The 24,330-nt window shown below is 35.7% G+C and overlaps 1 protein-coding gene across 1 annotated transcript in view; it reads right to left on the reverse strand.

Moving 5' to 3' along the window:
* The window catches only part of BABAM2 (BRISC and BRCA1 A complex member 2), an 83,391-nt gene that overhangs the window by 41,356 nt on the left and 17,705 nt on the right, over window positions 1–24,330 (reverse strand). Inside the window, exons 3-4 of the mRNA XM_010706933.2 lie at window positions 16,215–16,309; window positions 195–389 (exon numbers count right to left, since the gene is read on the reverse strand). Coding sequence (XP_010705235.1) covers window positions 195–389; window positions 16,215–16,309 — 290 coding nt within the window. The remainder of the gene's footprint in view (window positions 1–194; window positions 390–16,214; window positions 16,310–24,330) is intronic.

A 24,330-nucleotide genomic window follows, 5' to 3' on the forward strand; every position in this document is an offset into this window, starting at 1 on the left:
AGCAAAGTAATGGAATGATTGAAAAGGACAAAACAGAGAGTACAGGAAAGGGAGCTGAGTGAAATAAGTTGTGTTCATTGGAAATAAAGCAAGGAGATGCACACAAACAACCTGGTTTTCTAAACCAAAAACTGTCATTTACTAAAATTAAAGGATAACAAAGAGCATTGTAGCAGCAATTCTTAGTAGCTTACCCAGTTATTTTTTTTGCCAGCATAGATTTCCATATTTTCTCCATACTGGGGCTCTTCAAGTAAAGTCTGATACTCAAACATGAGACGTGAGCTCTCACGTAATCGGCTGCACTGAAATTGATGATACTGCTGCACAAGCTCTTTCACAACAAGCAGGAGGCATTCAGGATTTGAAGGATTCCAAGAAGCCAAATTCTGTTGAATTTTAAAAGAACAGAGACTGAATTCATTTCCAGCAACAAAAGGACAAGCATTTCCCCATCCATACTGAAATCAGAGGTAAATACACATTTGGAAGTTTGGTGTCAGAGCTTAACATTAAATCTTGATATTAAATGGAAGGGTTATATCATGCTTTGGAAGGAAAACAGGTTAAACAGCAAAAGCAAGCCTTAATGTGAAATAAGAGCCCGTACAGTGACCTACCACAAAACAGATAATGGAGTTACTACTAGGCATAGACTAGTAGCTCAAATGACCATTCCATTCTTCCCCAAAATTACACTGCCCCATCTGGGGACTTGAAAAGTCTGAATTCAAAAAATTAAAAACTGATATGAATGTACGATGATAAGATTAAGTATAACCCTGAACAGTATCTAACTCAAAAAACAGTGACTATGCCAAACTGACACTAACAATGGAAACTAATTACTCAAATTGTATTGACGGTGACATGGCAAACTGACTCAACTTTGTGCTCTACTTCACTGGGACTGTCTCTTCTTCCTTGATTCATTCCCTTAACACAAATGAAATCCATACAGAAATCTCTTCCATCTGCCTGGCAAATTTATTACAAGTTGACCATATATCAAGAAATACAAATAAAAGAAATAAACGTTAATACATTTGAAAGCAACAGTGTCAGCAGAACAGTCACAATCTCTCAGTGTATCCAGTCCGAACTCACTTAGACAATTCTCTGCAAAATAAGTTTTAGTTAGAAAGGTTTTGAGTTATTAGTATATCTAACTCTATCAGTGTACGTGCCTGCTTCTGATTGACCTAGAATGGGTATGTGTTAATGTCAAATGAAAGCTCATTCTTCACTCTATGCCAATAGAACAGTAAGACAGTTCTGACATAAAAACCACAAGATAACTCTAGACTGCCACATGCCTTGTACTTATGTCCACAATGGATCTTGATATAAGCTCAGGGCACATTAACAGTTATGCAGCCTTTGGTCAGCTGTGAGCATAACTGCATGAATCGAACTGGATAAAAACACATCCCCTAAAATATAAAAGCTATTACTATTTTGTGTAACACCAGAATTGATAAATACAAGTGGAACAGGCTGCTCAGAGAGCTTGTTGAGTCTTAGATATACTCAAAACCCAACTGGAAGCAGTCCTGGACAACCACTCTATTCAACTCTGTCTGAGCAGGTTTTTTCCAATCCCAGCTCCTCCGCATTTTTATGTGCAATTATTTATTTTACAAAAAGATAAATTGAAACAGAATCTTTCAGGCAAAGACTCCACCTTCGGAGCCGAAAGTTACAAGTTCTACCTTCTGATACGTTTCACTCTGCACCTTCAGCTCTACAGCAGAAACTATTTTTAACCTAATATCTGATGATGCAGCCATTTAATTTCAAAAGGCTTATAATTATTCTTATTTCTGTTGACTTGAGTGTAACCTTTTGGCATAGTTTTGTATGGACTTCATTATATGCACACAATGACAACATTTCCTTTCTCTCTGAAGTCAAATACATTAAGATGCTATCAAAATGGCTTTCTTACTTTCACAGCATCATCATTTATAAAGATACAACTCTACAAAAGAATACTATCTTTTTCCTCCTAGACAGCAAGGATACTATCGAATGAGAATATCAGGATGACCATGAATCAAAATGTATATTACAGACCAAGGTAATTGGTAAATGAGTGAGCATAGCAATCAGACAGATCGATACTATGGGAAAGGTGTTACAAAGGTATGATGATGGAAGGATCAGCTAATTAAAAAAAAAAAAAAGTGCTATAAAGGAAGGGAAGAAGATTGCTCACTCGTAGCAGAAGATTCTAGTTTTGCAGGAGAAAGCTCCACCAAGAATAGATCTCCTGAAAGAGATCCTTCCCCAGTAGCAGTCAGCCCTTAAATGAGGTCTAGAACAGGTGCAGCCAGGCTCCACCCCCTCTGGTCACACAGTTGAATTGCCTTCACCTGTGCTCCCAGGGCTGACTGGATCCTTTCCCAAGCTGCTCAGTGGTTCAGGCTGTGACTCAACAGTTCTCATACAGTGAGATAGCAGCAAGGCTCCTGTAAGCTTCTCACATCCATACCAATGAGTGACTGAAAGCCTTGTTCTACCCTTTCTTCCATCTGCAGCTTGAAAAAAAAAATAATAATCTATTCCCACCCATTTAAATTTACTCAATTCTAAAAAAACACTAGAGAAAATCTGTAAGGTAGATAGTGTCTTCTAGGAAACACATTTTGTATCATACAGTCTAAAACCAGACTGTGTATAACCTTAAATTTCCTGTTCCCAAGCTCCTGCTCAAATAAAGTATTTCCAGAAAGCCAGAGGATGTAATATGCCAGTATGTATTGATATCAGCCAGACAAGTGAGAATAACCTTTCCTCTTAATGACATTGCTATAACACAATAGAAATGTTCTGTCAAAGGAAATGACCAACAATATCTTAATAATTGACCTAAATGCAACCGTACCTTTTGTTTTTTAAATAATATTACACTACAGAACAAAAAAAGAGTAAGAGGAAATCCATTGTTATTTGTCCTATGTGGAACTGAAGTATTGCTTTCTTCAAAGAGTTCAAGAACACTGCATCAAAACAGTGCTTATGCTTTACAGTTGAAGGAATTAAAATGAATTATACGACTCTAGGATCTTTACTAAATACCCTTCATTCAGCAACTAAGGAGTCAAACTAAGTATGAATTGGTTCAAGAACAGATCACCTGGAGGAAAACCTAACTAACAATCCATCAAGTACACATGCCAATTCCAATCCATTCTTGATGCAACAGTAAATACAGAGAAAATACACAAATTTTCTCTAACAAGTTCTGATTTAAATACACATTATTTTTTAACTTTAGAATTATATTATGGTACTTATATTATGGTACTTGCTACCTGGCTATTGGCCATTACCTTTCTGGTCTTTTTTTTTTTTTTTTTTTTAACTTTTAGAAATGTTCTTTTCAGATCTGAATTTATAAATTTTAAACCAAAACTATTTTGAATATGACTTAAATATGAAATCTTTTTACCTAATTTGAAGTGTCATTTGTCCTAAGCACTGTTCTTTCACCTGAAAGTATTTTTAAGCCATTTTACTATAATTGAATTTCAACATTATGTCACAAATACATGCTGTATTGTTCTTCCACAGCTTCAAATAGTACCTTCTTTAATCTTCTCTTATTTTTGAAATCAGAGACAAAGAAAGCAACTATCTATAGCACAAACATAAAACATAACAGAAGCAGAATTTGATATCTGTCAAGTTGATCCTTTGTAGAATGTCCTAATCACTACAGTTTCAGCACTGTAATGAATCTCCTGAGAACATGCAAAGATTCGTCACTTAATGCAATGTGCTCTGCAACAGTAAATTGACCTCTTTCTTTAAAGATGTTCTAAATAATATTTCATTCAGCAATGTAGTATTGCTTACACAAGTAGCCTTTGGAAGTTGTTTTAAGTCATATCTTAAATTAAGACTTCAGAAAAGAAGAAGGAAAAAAAAAAAAAAGGAGCAGCAGCCTGCTTCCTTCATTTTCTCCTTTTTGCCTGTTTTCCAACCGTAGCCAACACAGTTTCTGTACAAAACAGTATTTTAAAGTACTTAAAGCACAAGAAGAACAAAATGAGCTTTCAATGTTTCTGTGTTCCATGGCTCAAAGTTCTGTCACAAAGAATTGCATAAAATTTATGCTCTAGATGTATATACATATACAAAATTAAGAAGTTTAGTTGTTACCACTTCAGAAAAACCCTGGAAACACAGAAACACACATTTGCTACAGCCAGACTGCAGAAGCCTGGCCAGGTATGAAAAACCCAATTAAAGAAATATCCAGCAAATATCAACATGGCAGAATACATGTTGCTTTCCATAGCTTCTGTCTAAATCGCCTTCTGTCTTACTTACCAGGACCTTTAATTTTGTCTCTGACAAAATGTATATATTCAAATAAGCTAAACAAGAAAAAAAAAAAAGAGGGAAAGAATCTTTTAAAGAAACAGCTATCAAATTGCAATAAAAAGGAATGCTATATCCTAAAAGTGAGCACACTGACAGGCGTACTGACAGTATCCTAACTTAGATATTTCATTCAATACATCTTTCCTAATTTGAAATGAGATTTCTGCAGCCTTTCCAGAGAGCTAATCAAATTTTACACAACAATCCAGTAATGCATTTAAAATAAAGAAATCCAGACTTGGACCCAATTCCTTGTCCAGTTTGCCAAGAGATATTTTTAAAGGAACTCTGCAGTGCAAATTTGCAGCCCACCGTAAAACAGTATACAACTATGAATCAACTCCAACTGTGCATTGACAACTAGTTCTGCATTCACGCCCATAAAGGCTTAGATGCACATCTTGGAATGGTTACAACCGTTTTAATGTTAGTACCATTTTCTCAGCTCATCATGGAAGAATTTGTCTCTAATTTGCCGAGTTCGTGGACGGAGGCTCAGTTAAACAATTCTCTTCTGTTTAGGCACTGCTCATGCTTCTGCCTATAACCTCCACAACTAGATGCAACTCCACAATTTGAATTTTAATTTGAACCTTCCGATTGCCATAATGAAACTCATATAACTTTCATTTTCTAAAATTTGAATTGTTACCTCATCTTAAGCAGTTTAGTTCAGTAGCAGGTCAGTAGCATGAGAAAACAACTATGCATTTTCTATGGAGACAGAAACCTGGCAACGTTAGCTGTGATGTCTAGCTAAGCCTCATTCTTCCAGTTAGAGAATTAGTTTAAATAGTAGGACTAAGCTGTTCCACAGGAAAAGTATGTGTGTTCCACCTTCCATATGACAGAGAACAGATCCAGAAACTTCACCAGGTAGCAGTGCTCATAGTGAAGCTGGCCACTAACTGCCATCTGTCCACCAGCAACTCTCCCTAAGGCAGCAACTCTCCATAAGGAAGTCAATATTCTACTGTCACAGAAGCTTCCACTGCAATTGCTAACTTTCTTCATTAACAGACTAAAGTCTGCAGGAAGCGGTCTTTTGTGAAATTAGATATTTAGACTTCAGAATGATTTCTAATAACGTGCACATGCACTGCCTTTGCCCTCAATCTCATGCATTGTAAGACAATATAATTGGAAATAGAGTATTCAGTTACTATATTTTGAGACTAACAGAACATAAGGCATTCATTTATCAGTCTACATTAGCAAAACCCAAAGTGATTCAGGAGATCTGTTCTGAAGATCTGCTAGATCTTAATTTAAACAAGCTCACTGAACAGAATATACTTTACTAGGAAGAAAATCCCACAGATTTTATTGGGGATCAAAGTCCACCTTCAAATTCTCTCACTCTTAATCCCATCTCTTGACAGAAGCTGACTGCATAAAAAGCAAGCAGTTTGATAGAGAAAGGTTTCTGGATCATCAGATAAGACCAAAGTGGTGAGAAAATCAATTTACTTAAATTGTGTATAAAGAGGCAGAGCGAAGATAATACAAGGCCACCCACAGAGAATGAAATTTAAGCCATTTCAATAGCAATTAATTTAAATAAATAGCAATACCTACTGGATTTCAAAAAGAGACAAAGAAAACTTGCAGCCAGACCATATCACTTTTAATGGCGTTCTTAGAGGTGAGACAAGTGAAAACCTACAAAGCAGCTTCTCATCCCTTCTAGGAAAGCAATGCAAAATTTAGCTGTTCAAAGCAGACACAATATTCAACTTTTGGCAAAGAAAACACGTGAGTTTTGTTCTGGAACATTTTGTGCATTGCAGTCTTTCCTTTATCCTTCCAAAAAGGAAATCAAGAACTTTTGCAAACTACTCAGTGTTAGTGATTATCTATTCCCTCCCATCCCTTTTTTTTTTCCCCCCCCAAAAAACTAAATAAAAATAAAAAAAATAAAGCAATCACTGCTCAAAAAGCAGCTAATTCATAGCCTCTGTACAGGTTACTGCTTATTTCATAACTTCAGGCAATGTCCGCAGAACACTGTAATTCTACATTATCAAAATGAAAATACGCTAACAATTTCTAATTGATCTGAAATTGTTTTTCTTTGAAATGTGTTTAAATATCCAGGTTGCCAGAATTTCTTCCAGGAATGTGATTTTAAAGAAGACAGATTGTAACTGTTTTTCCTGGCTATACTACAGGAAACAACAGCAAGATCTTATTTTAAGTTAGTGTACTTTTATATTTCTAAGCAAGAAATTAAGATTCACGAGAAAATGTCAGTAAACAAAACCTCCCAGGCCCGTAAGAGTGGTAGCACATTTCTACAGCATCTCCCACCCAGAATTATCATAAAAAATAATCTAAGTACAGATTTCCATGTTGTTTTTATCTGAACGCTGCACACATACATCTTATATCCTACAGTGGCTTAAAAGAAGTACTCATAAGTTTTTACCTGAAACGAGAAAGACCACACTGTGATATCAGCACTCAAGCTGCATGTAATTACAGAAGAGATATGGGTCCAGTGGTTACAGTATTAGACTAGAAACTGGGAAATCAGGTTTCAGTTTCTGCTCTGCTACAGTTCTCATGGACTACATGGCGAAACTGCTCACAGAAAAAAGCACAGGATAATTATCTGCCATATGCTCACATCTTCCTATCAACAGATAATTTTCACAGTATTTGCAGGGCTGGAGTGTTACAATTTTAAAGGCTTCAGTTTCTTAGAAGCCAGCACTTAAACATCCTACAGTCTGCAGCTTCAAATCAGTCACTGTAAACCTACACGCCATCTTCTTGTCATCTTATTTTCACACGTTCTTCTTATCCTCCTTCCACAAAGCACCACTGGTACAACTTTCTGGAGTAACATGTCTGAAATTATCATTTCGGGGCATAAGTAAACATCAAAGACTTAAAATTCCATGAAAACAATTCAACTTGGGAGCATTTCTGTCATGCTAAGTACTACCAAAGAAATTACAGACCATTTATGTTCTTCTAGCTTCTATGTACAACCACACTTTTTGCATTATGCAAAACTTGGGATAGTCAGTATTTTCTTTTAAGTGAGAGGCTATAAAAACTGGATGCACAAACTATGCTAGTCTATAAATGCTTAGTCAAAATTTTAAATACCTCAAGGCCTTGAATTAGCGTGAAAATACAGACCAAGTGAACAACATGAGTAGAACATTAAAAAATTAATTTTGATTTTGGAAAAGCATCCTACATTTTGTATACCAAAATTTTTTTCCATCATTTTTCCCATTGTGTGATTGTGGATTAGTAATTACACACCCAATTCAGTTCCAAAATAAAACCCACTAAATGAGACACATGGAGCACTCTTCCACATTCACTGAGAATAAATCCACCAATTTCTTTCAAGCATCATTCACCAGGAACAGGAGAGCACAAAAGTTCTGAAGGTTGCCACATATCATTCCTACACCTTGCTGTGGGAGCAGCTGAGATAGCTGATCTTTGTATTTTAAGGTTGCTCTGGAGATGTACAAACTGCAACTCTGAGGCCAGAAGAGCATTTTTAATTGTGTACTCTTCCTGAAAAAGCCTGGCAGCTTCTCCCACAGATAATCAGATGCTCAAAAGCTACTACTTCCTACCATCACAGGAGAGAGAACAATATTATCTAATTAACTCTTCTAAAGATTTGGCATATAAGATATTTCTTGTCTTACTTTGCTAAGAGTATAGAGCAGAATCTGTCCCTTTCCAGATCTCCCACCCTGTACCTCTACTTGTTCTGAGAAGGAATTTCTTAGTTCCCTTAACACACAGATCCTGGGATAGGAAATCCAATGTGCTAATCATTAGCTAAACCAAGAGAGCACACAGCCTTTTTTCACCTTCAGAAGCTGTTACCAGAAGTGAGCATGTCTAACCAGCACAGCAAATAAAAGAACAAAGCTCAAGAAAAAATGAATTTCAAAACAAGACATGCATTCATATTTTCTACCTACAGACCTGCTTGTCATGTATGGATGGCAGCATGAACAGGCCCAAACTTCTCAGACTTTCAGTGTACCAGAGAACAGATAACTGTCTCAGTATTAATGCTTTACCTCAAGAGTCACTATTTAACAGCTGTTTTTTCATTCTTATCAGTTCTTGAGCTTTTTCCTTCCTGTCAAAAACAGTAATTTTAGCTACAGCAGGGAGGTAGAAACTTCACAGATAATATTTTTGGCCGAGTCCACTGATATCCCTTAAGCTTTTACTTTTAGATGGCATATAGAAAACAGTTTCCTTCTAACCATTTTCCTCCCTCTCAAAATCCCATAAATCAAAATCGATCCATCATATTGTGGGTTTCAGTGGCTAAGCCAGCTTGCAGTATTTGAATTTTACTTCCACATTTGCACTACAAGAGAACGTATATGATCTTGAAAATACAGCTCCTCAGAAAAACACCAAGTACCACTTTTTTTCCTACTATACTGGACAAGATAATGCAAATCAGTAATATCTTCTCAAAAAGCAGTATAAGAAAAATGCTCAGTTCCTTTATGCAAGTGAAAGCTACACCTCCAGAAAGACAGATAAATGGAAAAAAAAAAACACGTAAAATCATAATAATACCACAAACAGTATGTTAACCGCATTGGAAATATACTTCTGTACTTTTTAAATTTTTTTATTTTAAAGATAATTCAACTATATGTATGCCTGAGGATCTGAGATGGAAGATAGGGAAGAAACACAGGCACACAAGCATGTAAACAACGAGTAAAGCAGAGAGATTTTGAAACAAATGTATGCAGAAACTTAGACCGGCAAAAAGCTGACAAAACTTAGCTTGAGCCCTCCTCTGTGCGGGAAAATTAATGGAGGACTCGTCTGTATGCAAGGACATTCCTTTGTCTCACCAATATCTTCTGAAGGAAAGAATCTGCAGGCTCCCAAGCTTAAACTATTCCCATTGGTTTAAAACAAACAAACAAAGCAAAATCACCAGCAATTGTAAGTTTTAACTGAACTCACAGCCTAGAACTGAATCAAATCTAAAATAGCATTATCAGACAGAGTATTTATTTATCAATGACTTTCTATAATCAGATAATTTAAAAGTTTGTTCTGCTTGCATATTTCTAAGCAGTGGCTGACTGTCTCTCCAGAAAAATCTGTTCTCATGGCTCAACAACTTGAATTCAACATGCATATTACATTGAATTTAAATGTATTCTCAATTCAGGAAGATTGTGCTAGATTTGATTTTTGTTCTTCTTTTGAAAAAAAGAAAACCTTGAAAATGTGTTTCTAGAAAGCTAACAAGCTGTTGCCTTCAAGCCAAGACATTTCTTATATTCTGGAGTTCTTGTGAGAAAATGGAGTGTACTGTGCCAGTAACATTACACACCAGGGCCAAAATCCTTTAATTTTTGCCAGCTTCTCTAATAATGACTTTTTTTTCCTTCCAAATTTTACTGACATTGTTCAAGTCAAGTATGTTTACACTTCAATTATGTGAAACTACAAAAAAAAAAAGATGTAATGACATCAATGTTATCAGTTTCATGGTTGTTATTAAAAAATTACCATATCAAAATTATTATTCCACTCTCAAACATTCAGTAAAAGACACTCTGCTTTCATATATCCAGCTTTGGACATCAGCTTTGTGCTGTTGTTTTAAACAAACGATGACCTGAAAATCACTGAGATAGATAAACTAAGATTTATTGTAATGCTCTTAGCACTAGCAAGATCTTTATTTCTTGCAAAACAGATATATTATATTTAAATACATGAGCATGCTTAGCCATATTGCCCCACGTCAGAAATGAGACTAACTAAAATGAATTCAAGACGAAATCCAGAGGCTCAAGAGGCCAATATTCTGAGCTCAAGTCTAAGCCAAATCTACATATCTTGAAATAAATGCAAGCATTTATTTAAAGATATTCATTTATTTAAACTAAAATTTAAATGCTTTATGATTATGGTCCAAGCTTCCTGCTCACGTAACTGTACAGCCGTGGAAAAGATGGTCAAACTTATATGATAGAAGAAAAATCACTATTCTTTCTGAAAAACAGTATGACTAGAAAGCCATTAAGTGTTTCTCCCCGTCTTGCTAATGGAGAATAATTATATTTCTCACCGTACGTATATAAGCTAACTTGGCAGAAAAACATTTTCTCCCACTTTGCCACCCCTCAGTCATGCACACTCCTAGTGTTCTCTTAAACTAGTATTTCCCAGACAGAAAAGCACTATTTTTTAAAGAGCTAATATTCTCTATTTTCCACATTCTAGGGACAAGTGGCATTATCAAGCAAAGAAGCTTGTGCCAAAAAAAAAAAAAAAAAAAAAGGAAGGAACTGTTTCCCTACCTTACCAAGTCCTTCAGTGAGAAGCAATGGAATTAATTTTACAAGAGTATATTGGCAAGTTTCAAGAAAGGGAGGAAAAACTACCTGACTCATCAGATATTTTCTTCCCAAAAATTAAATACATAGGATCCAAACATACAAATTCATTCAATTTATGGATTGGCTAGGAGAAAAAAAAACAAACAACAGCTAAGATGTTACAAATAACTCAAGCAGAACTTCTGGAAATAGCATGTTCTCTTCTGCTTACACTTTTGGACTGAATGAAATTTTCATAAGCTGTGCAAAGAAATGCTGAAATTTCAGAAAAAGAAAGTAAGGTAAATAAATAGATACAATGATTTTACCAAGTAGAAAATGACAGAGAATTATACAAGGTTACTAAGTCCTCGCAGCACCTAAATATTAACAGTTTATTTTAAAATACAGAACATACAATCCTGCATTATGTTACACTTAAATTCTCTACAATCAAATTAGAAACAAGTTAATGTAAGGCTTTTAGTGCAAGAGTGGTAGGTTAGTGATCCAAGAATGGAATCCTCTGCTAACATCCCAAATACAAGCAACAGAAGAGGTGGTAATGTTGGAACAGTTCAAACTTACTGACACATTTCCCTGACAAATCCAATAACCTCCCAGACCCCAACTTTATAGCCATATCCTGAAACTATCAGTGCTCATTTGCCCTTACAGAAAGGGCTTTCAATATTAAAACATGTAATAAGCATCTGCTCCTCTGCCAACAACACAACAGGCAGGCTTTTTAGAACAAAGTAGTTTAGATGGTATGAGCTAATACAAGCATTGTTGTTTTTTTTTTTTAACAGCTGTGAGCATAGGGACAACTGACGCTGTTAAACATCTGCCTTGTGCACCTGATGGTGGATGAAGAACAATTAAAGAAAGGGGAGATATTTATAGGAGCTATTTCACTACCTATTACATGCTCGCTCACGACGACGACAGTAACAGTGATTAAGATTTTGAACATAGCCACAGAAGCAATACAGCCTTTATGACAATTGTCATACAGTCATATGATAAATACTACAGAGTCTAATAATCCAAATACAAGTGCTTAAAATAAAAATTGCTCTATACAAGACACATCATGTAACATTTAATATACTCTAGCAGCACAATTAGCTGCATGAATGAAATCTGTACCTAGTATTAGCAATTTGACAAGGGCAAACTATTTCTAGCTCTTTGTTCTGGGATCAGAACAGCAGTAGTCCATTCTCTGCATTACTGTGATGACAACGCTCTCCAACATGAATGCAACATACGTATTCCCACGTATAGCAGCCTGCAAGGACACACTCAGCACTTGCTGAGCTTCAGAAAATACTCATGTCCTCTTGCCTCCATCACCAGTACAGCTAAGGAAGTCTTTTCAATAGCACTGAGTGGGCAGAATCTTTCTGGGATGATTGGCTGAAATAGGATGCTAAAAAAAAACAAAAACAAAAAACCCCACAAGCCCTTAAACTAACCACTAGCTTGCATACACTGCTATTGTATCCTCTTTGCCAAACAGAATATACTTCAAAATTATTGGAAAAATGGGGTTAACATTTTGCATAAGCACTTCAGTTATTAACTGGCTCACATTAACAATCAACTAGGCTAACATAACAAACAATTCTTGTTACTCAAACTGGCGTCATTGTAATGAGCTCCAAATTAATCTCATCCGTACACAATCACTAATCTTGTTTTGTGCCAACTGAATTTTTAATCAGAACAGAGTGAATCATAGGTTGTTTTTAAAATACATTTTTAATACTTGTCATCCAAAATGCATAAACACTAGAGCAGGGAGGAATTTTTCTATTTACATTCTGAGAAGCCGATTTTATTTATGCGTACTATACACACAAGTATCAAGCACATACTATAGCTGAGGATATTTTTAATAAAAAGGAAAAATAAGTGTTTATTTCTAATAATGCCTACACTGTGCATAGCATCATCAACCTAAAGAATTTAGCTCTTATTATAATTGAAACAGTATGACAAACCAAAATCAAAGGAATAGTAATCCCTTGACTATAATACCAATCTCTGCATCATTCTAGGAACCCAGAATATACACAAATTATACCCCACAACCAGCAGGACAACTATTGAGACGCAGCCTGAGTTTCAAAATGAAGCGATTTCAATATTTCTGTGAAATACAGGAAGAAAGCAGAGTTTCAAAAGGCATGTTGACTTGATTTTAATACCAATTTAACAAAGGAATTGATTAGATCCGTATATAACAAGCACAATATATCATCTCATTGCCAAAATACAAGCCCAACTATTTAGGTATTTCCTGAAGAAAAAAAAAAAAAGACAGACATCTTCACATACAGCATCTACTTTTTAAAATGCAGGACTTCTTGAATCTTGTTTTAGCTGTCTGACTAACAGCTGCTTAACTGAACACCTGTTACAGCGTATAGATGAAAACGTAACTTGAAGGTCTGCCTATGGCTATGGAAACTGCAGGAGTGACTGATGTGATTCAGGTTTCATTAGGGAAGCCTCCTGACAGCCTCTAACGTAGCCACATAAGCTTGAGGAATCTAGAGTACCTGGTTCTTGTTTCAAGTTGAATATAAAGCTTGACTCAAGCCATGGAACATGTGATGACTTCTGCTTGACAAACAAGACATTCAGGCAGATGAGAGCACTGCAGGAAGGCACAACGTCAGAATTCCCACATATTCCACTGCATATACTCTTTACCTAGAGACTATGGACTTACCCCTCTTTTAATACTATCTACATGCCTTTGTGAATTGTAGATTCTGTTTTGATATCCAGGAACTATTGCATCAGAAGCATTTGTAGGTTGCTCAAGATTAAGAGTACTGGATTATGATCAACATGCTAATCTGTTTTTGCTTAACATGTTAACATACCTTTCCACTAACTATAAAAAATCCCCCTAATACATTAGAATCCAATTAAAATCATCTTCATTAAACAGGTCGGAGACATGTGGAGAAAAGGGAGTTATTAAAATGCTTAGCATAATAAACAAGTTACTGTTATGGTAAAATTCTGGAGAAAACAAGTCTGCAAACTATGTTGAACATTTAAAGGCAAATACCAAAACAAAGGTACACCATAGCTGCAAAGTGGGGATAACTTGCTCTGATAGCATCAGGAGGGACCGGAGGAGAATGACCAAGTACCTTATCAAAAAAGATTACATTAACGTAGTGAATGCTATAGCAAGGCATAATGACCACAGAAAAACTGTTGGGCTGCCAATTTATTTTTCTTTTCTTTTTAATTTTAAAAAAGGCTAATTAATATCTTATGCATCAAGGAGCAAATGGCTCTTCAAGCTGTTTTGGAATGCAGGGAGTGGGAAGTATGTTCCATGTTTAGGCAGAAGAAAAGCAATGCACCCAAATGATGCACCATTAACAAACATTGTAAGAAAGAAAGAAAACTAAGGATGTTTTTATTCTTATGGGCTTTTCAGTGGATGAGTATTACAAGCAACTTCTCTTCACATGAGAAATAAGGCACCACATCACTCTTGGCAAATTTCTCCCTCCAAACAATACTTCTGTAAGATGTCCCAAATTCTCCTTGAGCGTTTAACATCTCATTTGTTCTCTGTTATTCATTTCAGTTTTTACAGCACATTAAAAAAATGCTCCTCCTCCATTAACAACAACTGCAGAAACTGCTGCTACTATGAGTACTTCTCAAGACACTACAGTACTGTGAAACAGTAAAACAGAAAAAGGGAAAATAGGAGAACTAGTAAATTAAAGATTGTGAAAACAATTTTAGAATTGGCATAGAAGTAAAAGCTTTCCTAAAAGAAGACTAACGAAATAGCTATTCAACAGTGTCATGGTCCCTTCCCAAAAGGGTTTGCAGGTTTTACAGGAAAATGACGAGGTGAAGCAAAGAAATAAGGCATTCACTTGACTTTCACCTTACAAAATTTCAGCTAGGTATGCTAAAAACAATTATTAATGCTAATTCTTTTAAGGCTATATATATTTCTCAGCATAACTTAATGTGAAATGAATAAAGATAAAAACAAAAAATGCAACTGTTATGTCACACATAAAGGACAATGTTCAGCAGTGCAATCACTACAGTCGAGCTGCTCCACCCTGAAACCTATCCCCCAGCACTGAACAGTATAGGAGAGCCTCAGGAAACTTGCTTCGGGGAGCTCCCATACCTGATGCAAATGCCCTGCTGTGCTGGAGGTAAGCACAAGAGAGGTACAGCAGAGTACTATGGAAAGAGCCTCTACCCTGGCATGGCTCTACACCAGGAGAAAGGTGCTTCCCAGGTGTATGTCTGCATCATATGATGCCATGTATCCCATATATACAGGCAGCTTTTTCCAACTGTTGAACAAGTTGTGAACAAAATCACACATACCAAATATACTTGAAGTGCCAACTGTTGTTTTTTTGGCGTCGAATTTCCACTAAAAGATGAAAATTTTAAGATAAAAAGAGAAATGAGATGATAACCTGCTGCGTGGGTCACTGAGCAGGAATTAGAGCGGAGCTCCACAGCAGAGGCAGACTTTTCTGATGGAACTACTAACTTTCCACCGTAACAAGAGACACTGGACATTTACAGGAAAAAAATATACCCAAACTCTATTGACAAAGAACATTGTTGAGCCAGAACACAGGGCTGCAAGACTGTAAAGGCAGCAGAGTAAGGATGAAAAATACCTCGGGAACCAAAAATACTATACCATCCCTATAGTAACTACTAGTAACCTCTGAGCAGAAGTATTTTAGATGCATAATCAATGCTGGCTTCTTCAAATAAGGCTCTACCAGTTTAGGCTATTTCTGAATACTGAACATTACCATTTGGTATCGTATTGTGACACTTTTCCTTCTGTAGTAACAAGACTATATTAATACTTTCTAATTGAGTTGATTTTTGACCCAAGTTCTTTGCTTTCTCCTTATGGTAGCCCTACCTATTCTACGTGTGAAGATAAGCTCTTTCTTTGATACTGTGGTTGCAACAATATTAACCTTAACAATATTACCTTACCTGAGGGGAAAAAAATAATTGACAGCAGTACACATTATGCTACTTTTTCTGCAACTAAATGCTTTTAGAAGATACAATTGATGTTCAAACCTTGTTGCTGAAAGAGATTTTTTAAGATGGTTAGACATTAAATATATATCTTTTTAAAGAAACTTTGAATAGTTATACAAATAACTACAAATAACTATTCCAAATTATTGCCAATAGCTACTCAACTACTCGTCTTGACTAAAATATTTTAAAAATAACATCACATTTATGGATTCAACTTTAAATCACATTAGAAGACAACTTCTTTATATTCTTTTGACATTGAGATAAAAAAGTTTTTTTCCTTTATTCTTCATTGTTAGCAAATTCTTGTTGCTGAAGCTATTCTAAAAAAGCCAAATTTCTTTGTATGGTATGAGGGTCTCAAACTGAAGTACTTACATGCAAGGCAGAAGGATCTGGCAAAAATTCAGCATCCTCTCCAAAGATAAAATCTGGTGGCAGGTCAGGATAGTGAGCATTGAATATTATATCCCCTGAAAAGCAGAAAACGAAAACATGGTTTAAATCTTTATGCATGTGCTCAAAAATAAGATACTGTACATAGGATATCCATTACATAAAATTTGATAGCTATATTAAATATTTTATGTATCGATCCTTGTGATTTTGACAAAAAATTTATATGCAAAACAAGCATCAGATGCTTTGGGGAATTAAATTCCTGAAGTGCTGCTTCTTCCTTCTCTGCAAGCAGTGAAACATGAAATATATTATTTCTTCATATCTCAAAATGTAATTCAAAGACTACTGAGGGTAGCCTAAAAACAATGTCACAAAAGCCTTTTTTAGAAGTACCACATTTAGATTGCTGTGTTTTGCTTACGTTAAGTTACGTTGTTTACGTTAAGTAAAGCTTAGATGCACACTATCAAGATTGTTATTTTGAAAATACTGGAACCTTTAAAGCATAGTAGCTCTTATTCCTTCTTTTCCTCTCCATCCCAACTCTTAGGAAGAAGAATAAGCAGGCCAATAGAAATCACTAAAATTATCAAAATTCTTGCCAAGAAAAATGTATTATGCATTTAAACTGAGAGACTAAAATTAACTAAAAATCTAAATCATCACAGCTTGCCACCGAGTTCCCATCTTGCTGGTGTCACAAAATACACAATTAATTACTGACATTATAATTGAAAAAGAAAGTAGGTTGTATTATTTCATTAGTAAGCATGCTTCAGAGTTCCAATAGGTCAAGAGGAAGTGAAGTCATTTGCATGTGAGCTTATGAAAAATCCGACAATCCAAGAAAAGCCTTATCTAGCTTTACTTCTCTACCTCTGAATTACTCTTTCCTGTTGAAGACGACATGAAACAAAATCACCAAGCTATTGCATAAAGCATATTCATGAGGTATCACAGTGAGCAGGCAGTAAAAGAAAGTCAATACCCACTATGTGGTAACTTCTTCAAAACCTACACAGCAAGGTAAAAACAGTGTGGTTTGTCTTACAAACAATTCTGTTCATAGAAAGTTAAGCCATTGTTTTGTTGTTGTTTTTTTTCTTTCCAACAATTACGAATACAGAACTGGGGAAAAGCATCAGATTAACAAGGCTTACAGACATATTGCCTGATAAACAACATTACCACCTCAAGACACTCAATGTGACATCTTTAACTGCTACTATTCTTGTAAATACATCTTGGCTCTAGCTGGAAGCAAGGTTAATCTATGCTGGAAGCATAGAGATTAATCTGCAGAGTGAGAGCTCATGATCAAGAAGCCAGTGGCCAATCCTGTCTAGGTATGCTTCACAGCATCACTCCAAATTATCATGAACTCGCTGATCACGAGACCCAGTATTGTGTGGCGTGTGTTTCTCCTGTATGCACTTCTACATTCACAAACATCAGAATCACATATAAGCACAAGGTGCAGGAAAGAGTAGAGTTTCCCCAGTTAATATACCAAATACAATTAACATAAAATTATTATTTTAAGTAAGAACAAAATATGCACTAATCCTAGAGGAAACGACATAAAATGGTAACAGGAAATACGTCTGTATGAAGAGAAAATAATTACTAGACTGTCTAAACTGTAAGACAACAATGTATAATTCCGAAAAATTACTGTGACTAGACTGGATTTCCGTATGCCACCTTAAGTCAACTCTTCATATTCACTGTAACTGAAAAAAAAAAAAAACAACAAACAATTGCATAGCTCCTTACAATCAATTTCCACATACAGAACAGACAATCTTTGAGGCCATGTGTTGAAGGAGACAGAATCTTAACACTTCTCAATCTTCACAGTTTAAGAGTTGTAGTGCAAATAACTCAGAACTCACCACAAAGAAAAAAGTTATCCTTTTACTTATCCTAATGTTACTCTGAAGGAAAGGAGTGTATCTCTGTTTTTGTCTTGACATTCTTATGCGATGCTAAGTAACTCATTTAACACATTCTTCCCGTGTTGACTTGCTAGTTGTTTGGTTTTTCTTTCTCTGAATGTGTTATTTTAAACCAAGTACACAAAGCTACAGTTCAGCTTGCCAAGAGCTGCACTCCAACTACCTAAATATTACAAAAAGCTTAGGATAAAAAATAACCAAATTAACTGTATATTTTTATATAACGTCTCCATATTTGATTAGAGAAAAATTTTTAAAGAACTCTACATTTTGACTGGTCTGTAAAGTGAGATTGAATATACACTGCAATCCCAATGGCCAACTCAACAGCAAATCTGATGTTACTTTACATAAATGTTAACACTACTCTGTGTAGTGAGCTCACAAAATGTGAAGTGTTCAATATTTTGATTCGCTATCTTCCAGTTCCAGTTGGCTTAATAAAAACACTCACTTCTAAAGCAACTACTTCCACGGTCGTATCTGTGGCTTACCATCTTCTAACATAATGGTATTGGGGGAAAAAGAAATAAAATTAAGCCAATAAAGTCATTTGCAAAACTACTGCACTCGGTTTGAGAATGGCTACCACTTCAGCTTTGAAAATAAGAACACCAGAAACCAATATACCCCTGCATTCTCCCCCCACCTTTCCTAATTAAATAAATACCCTTCCTTACATCCCCAACTTCGATATGTACTTCCTCATAAGTTTCAATTCTATTTGCCATTAATAGACAAAATGTGTCCATGACCACTCCAGTTTAAGAACAGTGTAGGCAAAACCTTCATACTCGATAAGTTATCACATTTTTATAGATACACTGGGCAAAGATAATTACAATAAAATTGTATTTCCAATTAAATAGTGCTACAGAACATAACATTAATTCAATATAGTTAAAGCAATGGAGCCAAAGATAAATTACAAGAAAAAGGGTGCTTTATACATCTTTTTGCTTCTCACTATCAAAAAATACCACTTCTTCATTTTTTCTCTCCCTAGGCAAGAAGCATTCAATTTTGAAATACTTCACAGGATTTCAAAGGAAAAGCTAATACGCTCCGAACAGATGAAAAGATGGAAGTATTAATACTTAAATCTATCATTTCTTTTCTTGTACATACACACATACTGTTCTTCTTCTCTTATCTATTCAGCCAAAATGAGTAGAGTAAGTCTAAAAAAGGGGTTAGAAACTAAAAGATGTTTTAGATGCTTATATAGTTGCTCTCCACTGGCCTTATGTACAGTTTTCTTCTGACAACTTCATCTTTTGCGACCTTTTTTTTTTTTTTTTTCTAACTGTGCTATAAATTTAGTAGTACTGAAAGATGTTGTACAGAGTGCCACAACATTAACATCCCTATTCGCCTTAAGACAACAAAAGTAGGAACAACATACCAGTCACTGATCCAAAACCCATAAGCTTTACTTCTGAAAGGTTACCTATATCCTTCAGAAATTCTTGGGTTTAGAAAAATCTAAGTACAAAACATGTAAAACAAGTGTGTGTTCAATGCAGCCTGGAATAAGAGCTTTCTGAATGTAATCCATACCCTCAATCCATTTGGCTTTCAACAGAAAAAAAAAAGCAATCCAAGTTCAACTTCATCATGGAACGCATTTATATGGAATACAGAACAATGCTGAAACATGAGACCAAGCCTACCTAGAGTTTGGGGAAAATAAAGAAACTGTCTTTTATGAAATATCAAAAAGACAGTAAGAAGAATGACATCATACATGTATACAGAATGCTAACCTAGGTCCTTCAGCGTCTACACAAACACCACACAGGAACACTGATCAGTCCCTTCTACAAACCATTCCTTCCCTAAAGCAGACCCTTGGCAATTGTCTTTAGGTAGAAGAGGAATAGGTTATTTCACTGCCATCAGCGACCAAGACAGTTAGTGCAATCAGCAGTTTGAAAGGATTTAAATGAACAAAGGCAGACCTGCCGACTCATCACTGGATTCCACTCTAAATATTTTTTGCTCTTTAAGTCAAATATAGCAACACATCACCTCTAGAACCACTTATTGTTTGACAGAAAAAGAAATAGCAACTGAAATGACAATTCAACTTCAGTAAACACAGAACTACTACTGCAAGAACATACAGGAGTAATTCTATTTTTGCTGTAGTGCTGCTGCTGCCAAGCTATTCTACTGTCAAGTATAGCAAGATAATTTTACCTCAGCAGCTCCTCTAAAAATGATTTGTTGAAGCAGTTCTGCCGAGATGGGAGGGCAGCTACCTCAAATGGTGTTTGGGAGTACTGTGGGACTCCTGCTCACTTGACCCTGAAATATAATCCTGTTACAGAAAACCAAGTCTAGCTTAAATTTCTTACAGGCTGTTTAGTGAAAAATCAGAAATATTCTTGAAGCTCAGAGACAACATCTGACAGCAAGAAGCTACGATGCTTTTAAAATTAATTTCTGAATTCATAGGTGATTCAAGGTACAAAATGAAGAAAGGCACAGGAATCAGTATTAAAAACTCAATAACATCTCTTCAAAGTATTTGATCATATGAAAACAAACAAAAACCTCATTTCTCTGTATCTCTGACACTCTAGAAGAAAACTGCAGCTACTCCACACATGCTAAATTGCAAAGGAGCGATCCATAAGCATGATTCAAGTGTTTAATGCCATCTGAGGTGCCTTAGGGCATCTAAGACATGGGAGGTATGACAATATTTTTCAGAGAGATCAGTGCCCTTTGGGACAGCAGCTGAAAAGGCCAAGCAAGATACACTAGGGCACCTCAGGCAGCATTAGAATACCTCTAGTTAGGCAACTGAATCACATCCTACTTGTTCAATAAAAACATCACAAGAAAAAAGATACAGGAAGGATTTACAAGATAGTTATTTGGTTCTTGAGGTGGTGGGAGTTGGCAAAGGGTTGGTCTGTTTATTTCTTTAACTTCAGCTAACAAAAATAAAGTGTAGGCCAACATACAGAAAGGGAAACACTGCTGTGCCACAAAGACCTGAACAGGATCCCAGGCTGAACAAGAAGACAGCAGAACAATCTTAGCTACTTGCATTTATATAGCTGGGCAACCACTTTCCCCAAAACGCTGGTACGAGAAATGAAGAGGATAAAAGAGAACAACAAATAATACACAACAGGATTAAATACTGGTAGAAATCAAAGATAACACTGAAGAAATTGTAAGAAACAGAGATACTGAGAAGCTGCAAAAAGGAAAAGTGGAAGTGAAGAACAAATATACTGAAAGAAAAGGACTGCAGAAATCACCAATAACTGGAACTCAAACAGGAGGACAAAGGAGTGAAGAAGGAAGGCACTATAATAACACAAATATGAGGGACAAACCCAAGCCTTCAAAACCTCTGGAGGTACACATTTCTACATCTATATTTGTAAGATTGCTTTTCTTGATGAGAAACACACTTCAAGGATTTCACCTGCAAAAGAAATTTTGTCAATTACATGCTCAGTAGAAGTCCAGTACATAAGGGAAAGTTTCAATAATAATAAAGAAAAAGCTAGACCTGAAAGTGATTGCTTAAAAGGAGAAAATATTTAAAATTTTGTATTCTAAGAGAAAATAAATATGAAAAGAAAAAAAGGATTACATTATCTATCCATGTTTTCTATTAGTAACATTAGCAGATTACCAAAAGAAAAATATTCATTATTCCTGCCAAACATATTGCCAGTAAGAATCTTTGGGAGGTACTTCAGATGACCCAACAAAAAGATCTTACTACGGAAATAATGATATCACCAAAGCATAATCTGAATTACAGGAACCAAAAAGTTTTTCCTGTAAGAGCTCAGCTAAACCACAACCTGTATAAAATGAGCTGATGCTGCACAGAAGACTGACATACTGCAGCAACCTGGCTATGCAAATCATGAATCTTAAAATTAATTGTGAGATAATTTTTATTTTATTTATTTTTTTTTTTACTGCCATGATAAACAGTACTTAGCAAATAAATTAGCAAAGCAGTTTTTAAAAGGGCAATGAGAAGTTCAGGTATTTCTCTCCATTTTTTATTTCCTTTGCCTCTTATTACTTCCTTAAAGCAGAAAGCCACAGGAAGACTAGATAAACTTCCTGAAGTACTTCTATCTAAGGAAGAAGATCAGATAAAATTCTATACAGCATATTACGAGGGATATTTTGAACTAGCGAGTGAGGCAACAGAATGGTGACTTCACAATCTAAGGCCCATAACTAAAATGAATAAGAATTGAAGAAACAGAAATTAGATGTGGAAAAAAAGGAAAGAAAAGAAAAGCTAAGCTTCAAGTGACACAAAAGAAATGCTCCTCGGGATGAAGGAAACCAAACAAAGTGGTGGCGGCAGAATGCAGAGCTGCAATCCACTCATATAAAAACAGTGAAAATCAGATGAAAGATGAAAATACTATAGTTCAAGAAGCCACAGAGAACAGTAGCATCACAAGGGCAACACATTGTTTAATCACCGTTAAATTCCAGATGACAGCACTCAAGGACAGAGAGAGAGAAGGAGGATCAGTGCCTGAAAAAGAAAATATGAAGTGCATAAGAGGAGGGGGGTGGGGGAAAACAGAGGAAGCTTGAGTGCAAAATTAAAACCACAACCAAGAGACTCCAGGGTTCTTTAGAACAAAATCACAGTGACCAAGTGAGTCATTCTTACTGATACACTTTAATTAAAAATAGTATTAGGTAAAGATTATTAGAGCTGGTAAGTTTGCTTGAGAACCTCTGCTATGACATCTGCCCTGATTTTTAAGCACAGGAAGATCAATCCATCTGCAAGAATTACAAAACACTCCACCTCAAAATACGCAAATATTCCTCTTTATTCATCAGATACTATTGTACAGTTAGCAATAAAGGATATGCCTGCATACCATTCAGAGTACGTTTTGGAATACAGATTCCATTTCTTATTAGGCCTTGTACTCATTACAGCATCATGGATACTTTGCCTTCTTGGAAATAAAAATCCTATTAAGAACATTGAAAAAATTCAAATATAAAAGAAAAGCAGTGCTGCTGCCTTAAGTTCACTGAGTCCTGGATGACTTTGTTAAAAAATTAATATAGTTGTTTTCAATTTTAATTGACAATCTAGCAAAAATAAACTCAATTTTCCAACCACTCTGGCCACAAAAACAGAACTCATTGTGTCCCTTACAGAAGAAAATGAAGCAACAATGTTTCTCTGAAAGTATAATTTGTAAACTTCTGAAGTGTGATGGAAGACTAATTTAACAACCTAATTTATCTCCATCACTGACTTATTCTCCCCAGCATAAAACTGTGGGTGTCCCCAAGCTCTTATTCCTGACTGGAGCTTAGTAACTGCCCAGTATAACATTCCAGCAGTTTAGGATAAATGCAGAAGTAAGGTGAAAGTGACATCTGAAAGAAATGATTTATTAACTAACAGTTGCCCTATGCAAACTCGGCAGACGAACTCAGTGATCCTCATGGGTCCACTCCAACTCAGGATATTCCAAGATTCTATGAATCTCAAGAAAATGTATTAAAATTACCAGCAAGCCATTCTTAAATCACACGATGTTCAATGTTATCAAACTTTAAAAAAAAAAGCTGTTATACTCTACAAAAAAAAATATTTTACACTACAAGCATGAAACAGCTACTGAATGTATATTTTCTGGTCTTTTAGAAAACGGGACTGTGACAATGCAATTATACTTCCCTAAAGTAGCCTACCAACAATTTTCAGCACGCTGGGATTAATACTTGTATTTGTACAGTGGCAGCGGTTATGACTGATGATATGCAAAGAACTGATCTGTTGCAAAGAGGATGTAAGACAAACCACAGAGGAACTACACACTTCAGTCTTTATTTGGCACCATATAATGAAGACCAGTAGCTTCTGAATATTTTCAGTCAATCTTTTTATTCTAGCAGATTTCGCAACTTTCCTTTACAGAAATATTCTGCCCTTAAAAGATAACATATCTCGCAACAGCCTACAACAGAGTATCTACAAATCTTTGGCAGCGCACCACGACAGTCTTCCTCTACCATCACTACTGATCTAAACTCAGCATTATTAAAACTTTCTTGAATTTGCTGCCATCACTATTTATTCCACACTATGGGACTGAATG

The sequence above is a fragment of the Meleagris gallopavo genome, chromosome 2 (assembly GCF_000146605.3).
Source record: "Meleagris gallopavo isolate NT-WF06-2002-E0010 breed Aviagen turkey brand Nicholas breeding stock chromosome 2, Turkey_5.1, whole genome shotgun sequence".
NCBI classification, from domain to species: domain Eukaryota; kingdom Metazoa; phylum Chordata; class Aves; order Galliformes; family Phasianidae; genus Meleagris; species Meleagris gallopavo.